General features: G+C 37.1%; 1 protein-coding gene across 1 annotated transcript; it reads right to left on the reverse strand.

Moving 5' to 3' along the window:
- Window positions 1-1869: 1869 nt before the first annotated feature.
- LOC107823542 (protein RICE SALT SENSITIVE 3) lies at window positions 1870-4646 on the reverse strand. The gene is made up of 7 exons (XM_016650221.2): window positions 4265-4646; window positions 4121-4171; window positions 3827-3943; window positions 3514-3619; window positions 3340-3381; window positions 3075-3131; window positions 1870-2828 (listed from the first exon to the last, which is right to left on the reverse strand). The coding sequence occupies exons 1-7, from the start codon at window positions 4393-4395 to the stop codon at window positions 2085-2087; spliced, it is 1248 nt and encodes a 415-aa protein (XP_016505707.1). The 5' UTR covers window positions 4396-4646; the 3' UTR covers window positions 1870-2084.
- Between the last annotated feature and the right edge of the window lie 220 nt (window positions 4647-4866).

The raw sequence follows: 4866 nt of genomic DNA on the forward strand, positions 1-4866 counted from the left end.
ATTCTTTAGCTTTAAGAGACTTTAAGGATAATTTTATCTTTAACCATACTAATGTATGGATTAATAGCCTTGGTATTGTTAATACCATAATTTGCTATGTAGTAGTTATACATAGAATAATACCTAAATAGGTTATATAACTAATACTTGCATTAATAATATATAGGTTGAAAAATATACTAAACAAGGAATTAGTAATACCAAAAGCTAATAGATGCATTATTTTTTCTACGGAAAAGGGTTAAAAATACCCCAAAACTATTGGAAAAGATTTTAAAATACCCTTCATCCACCTATTAGGCTAAAAATATCCGTCCATCCACCTTTTTGGTTCAATTATGCCCTTTAATCGTTAAATCGATGTTGGATTAAAAATAATTATTATTTAAATTTCACGTGGCAACTTCTTATTGGCCAAAATTAAAATATCTAACCCATTAGAAAGACCCATCCATATCTATTAATTTTTTGTACTAACACTAACCCGACCCGAACAAAAAGTTCAACTAAAAAAAGAGGCCCCACTTCTATCAAACTCCATGGAACAAAAGCTCTATGGAAGTTGCAGCGAATATATAGATGCAAATTTACTAACGAAAAAATCTCAAAGTGATTGTTTGGAAGATGTCATAAATTTTTCATATTATTGTCAAGAAAATTATTGGTTCATTCATGCTACATCTTTCTTGCTTGTTTAATTTGTTCATGAACTTTTATTTGATGATATAATGTTATACATGAGATTAATCAAGAAAATAAATACATGTAAATTCATGGGTTAGATGAAAGCGGAGCGTCTTTTTTCATTTGAACTTTTTATTCGGGTCAGTTTAGTATTTGGGGTGGATTAGTCCGAAAAACGAGTAGATATGAGTGCATCTTTCTAATAGGTTAGATATTTTAATTTCGACCAATAAAAAGTTGTCACGTGGAATTTAAATAAATATTTTTTATATTCAGCATTGACCTAACGGTCAAAGAGAATAAGTGAACCAAAAAAATGGATGATAGATATTTTTAGACTTTTTTCAATAGTTCCAGAATTTTTGACGCTTTTCCGTTTTTCTAATAAATACTATCCAACGACCCTATCACTCTTGAGGAAAAAGAAGGTGAGTTCCTTTCTTTGGATTCTAGTCGACTCGTCCTCTGTCCCAAGGCAAAAATCAAGGGAAAGAAGATTCAGAATCAATTCACGACCAAAAGCTACTCTCTTCTCATCTTCCCGCCTCCCAAAATATACCCCATGACAAGACACCATCCTCAAACAGTGGAAAGCAAAGGGAAAAAAAAAAAGACATAAATTATTGTCGAGTATACTTCATTATCACTATCTTATAAATTCCTAATGATTTGTTGAAAAATCATACAAATGGGTCCTCCGCTCAAAGCCTCAACGAGAGGAAAAGGTAGGAGTTTTCGTTTCATCGTTTAATCAGCTGATCGCTATTCGTTCTGATAGTGGAAACTGGAATTGTCATTTCATAAGTTGCTTCCATCTTAAAATGCTCCTTATTCTTTTACTGTTTTGATACGTAAAATTTTGCGACTATGAACTAACGATATTCATTTTAGTGTGTGTATATATATGCTTAAAATTATGATGTAAGCACTATGAATATTTGGCTCCCGTTAATGCACACCAAATGTCAATAGGACTTTATCTATTTGTTAAAAGTTGATCCACAGATATAGTAGTTACACTAAACTAGCAAAAAACAATCCTGAACTCAACCTTGAACTAATTAATCTGTGGCTCGGTTCTCAAAAAATGCTGCCTATATTTTGGAGGATTCAAAACTGGTGTGGCAGGAATTTTGATGGATTCGAGCAACATACATAATTTTATATCTACTAGGCACCCAATTCTTGAAATCCAGAGAAGCATAAATTTTCCTTCATTTCTAGATGAACTGATCAAAAAGACTACAAGAAACTGTGGAAACGTCCAACTGTTAAAAGGATGAAGGAAAGACAAACTATTACAAGAGCACTAAATTAAGCAAAGCACATAACCTATGAGCAGAAAACAGAACTAAAGCTTTCTCCTAAGTACAACTTCTCCACCATAACCCAAGGAAGCATCACTCCAAGAATCTGTCCATGACATCAGGGTACATTCCTCCTTCATTCCTATATTCTCCTGGATTATTTTGGTGCTGATCATGTGAAGTCGATGAATTAGAAGACGAAGCCATCCTAGCAGGCAGAGTGAGGCTCCTCTTGAACTTGTCCATCTTCCGAACACTATCCGCGTGGTTATCCAAACTCAAGAAATCGTTCGGATTAGCACTGCCATTATTGTGCAAACTTGAAGCATCTGAATTTGGTTTTGAAGTCCTCCCATCAAGACTAAGTGGGTGCTGATTATGCTCCGGTTTAGTTCCTAAGTTATCAGGATTGAACAGAATCCTAGAGTCGTCATTTCGGCCAGTGAGAGCACTGAAGAAAGTCAATCCATTAGGCCATTTGATATCATTCTCATGATCAGCTCCCATCATGTGATCTTCCATTCGAGGTGCGGATGAATGAGGATGAAGGAACATGTGTGATTCATCTTTGGACTGATGATGCATTCCAAGTCTTGCAGAGTTTTGGAAGTTGGGAGAGGAAAGCAGTGATGACACTGATGGCATTGGCCTCGGCCCCCAGTTGAAAAGGGGGGGAGGAGGCCGGATTGGCATAGTTGGCTGCTTAAGAGGCATTGTGGATGAAGGTGAACCGGTCCTTGTCGAAGAAAATAGCTGCGACAGATAGAAGCCAGATTGATAGCCTAGAGACTCAAATGTGTGCCTCATTCTTAGCACGAAATGGAGGTCTTCTGGTATCTGAGGAGGATAAAACATGCATATCCAAATTAGATCATGAGTTTAGCTTCTATACACTGAATCACTATTTAATAGTGTAAAAAGATTCATAAAAAGTTGATGGCTAATTGTTTTGGTAGTGAGTCTTTTATCTACTTTGTAGAGCAGTAATCACATGTCCAGAAACAAAGATATGAACAACTAAAATACAAAAAAATAAAGAATAAAAAGATGAACTTTTTTAGGCAATGAGAAAATGAGTCTCACAATTTTGCAGGATCCCAGTTGCAGTAGGCCATGTCCGGCTTGAATTACAGCAATAGTCTGCGCAAGATAAAAGCAGAACACACACATTAAAAGGCAGCCCGGTGCACTAAACTCCCGCTATGTGCGGGTTCCGGGAAAGAACAGACACATTGAGCTTAGCAAATAATGGCATACAGACAAGCCAAGAACCAGAGGCAAAAGATTGTTTCTTATTTTCACAAATAAGAAACAGAGGCAATTATTGTTCTGGACTTTTGAATCTGACCTGAATCCCTGACTCGAACTGGTCAGTCCACTCAGATGGGAGCTGCAGAGGTTTTAGGTCAAAGGAAGAGGAATCAATAAATCTTTCTTAGACCAATAATTGACAAATGGAAAAATCAGTTCCCTAATTATAACCACAATTAAATGCAAATAAACTTGTTGTTATTGAACATACAGCATCAAATGAACTCTGCCAGTAGTTGGATATATTTGGTTCACATTCAGTAGGCTCTTTGAAAACCCATTTATGACACTTATCAGAGGCAACTTTTCCCATCAACCTGCAAACAAAAACCCAACCAATCAAAATACACAAATAGTAGTAGTTACAAAATCTTGTCTCCGCCTTCTTTTGGTTCTACTCATTTATAACTATACAAATTATATCCCTATTATACTGTCACAGTAAGTGAGGGAGAGAGTCATGTGGAGGTGGGGAGAGTTCAAAATCCAATAATACCAAACCAAATCACCTACCCATTACCCACCCTTCTCCATAATTATATAACTGAATGGACATTTTGCTGAATGCTTTTCTCACTAGATCTTCACCCTCCATCTCTTCCAAGCTCCCTCTACAGAACCCATCTTCCCACATCAACATCCTGCATAAAATTAACACAAAAACACACCATCTTTCAGCTAAAACAGAGATCTTTTTTCTTTTCTGCCACAGCTAAAAAAAAGAGATATTTGAAGTCCATTCTCTTTGTTTCCTTTTTGGGATCAGCAAGAAAAGATGAGATATTTAGTAGTGAAATGGCGAGAATATAAATACTCACAAGCTACCATTGTCATCTCCAACTTTGCAACCATTACCACCGCGAACTCTCCTGGAATAAATAAATAAGGAAACAAGAGGACCCATTTTGAGACAGGAAAAAACAGAGAAGTATGGGGGGAAAAGGAAAGAGGAGGAGACATACGGGCGAGGACGAATGGTCCAGAAGACAGAGTAAGTCCACTCTGTGTTGAGACAGACGCTTCTTAGTGCTTCATGAAGGGCCATCATCCCAACTGCTTCTTTGCTCCTATCTGTTGCTCCTGAGCCCACCATTTCTCTTTCCCTCTTTCTCTTTCTCTTTCTCTTTCTCTTTCTCACTCACTTTCCTTTTTTTCTTTATCTAGCAAAAATTAAAACCCTTTTCTCTTCTTCACTTCACCTGTTGAAACACTATTCTCATGTGAAAATTTTCTCTCTCTATTTTTATCTTCTTGAGCAACCATACAATGCTTATGAACCACAAAGCAAACCCTTTCTCTCCTGTTCTACTTTTTACCTTCCTCTGTATTAGATTATTACCAAATCTGATTACTTGAGTGAAACCAAGAAAAGGAAAAAAGAAAATGGAATGGCTAGTTAGGAGAGAGTGTTTGGAGGTGGGGTGGGGGGGGGGGGGTTGCAGTGCGTGCGTGCGTGCGTGCGTGCGTGTGTGGGTGTGAGAGTGTGTGAAGGATTGGTTTAGGTTTTGTTTGCTTTTGTATTTTACCAGGAAAAATATGAGAGTGGGGACAGCTTTTATCCCCT

The sequence above is a fragment of the Nicotiana tabacum genome, chromosome 10 (assembly GCF_000715075.1).
Source record: "Nicotiana tabacum cultivar K326 chromosome 10, ASM71507v2, whole genome shotgun sequence".
In the NCBI taxonomy this organism is placed as follows: domain Eukaryota; kingdom Viridiplantae; phylum Streptophyta; class Magnoliopsida; order Solanales; family Solanaceae; genus Nicotiana; species Nicotiana tabacum.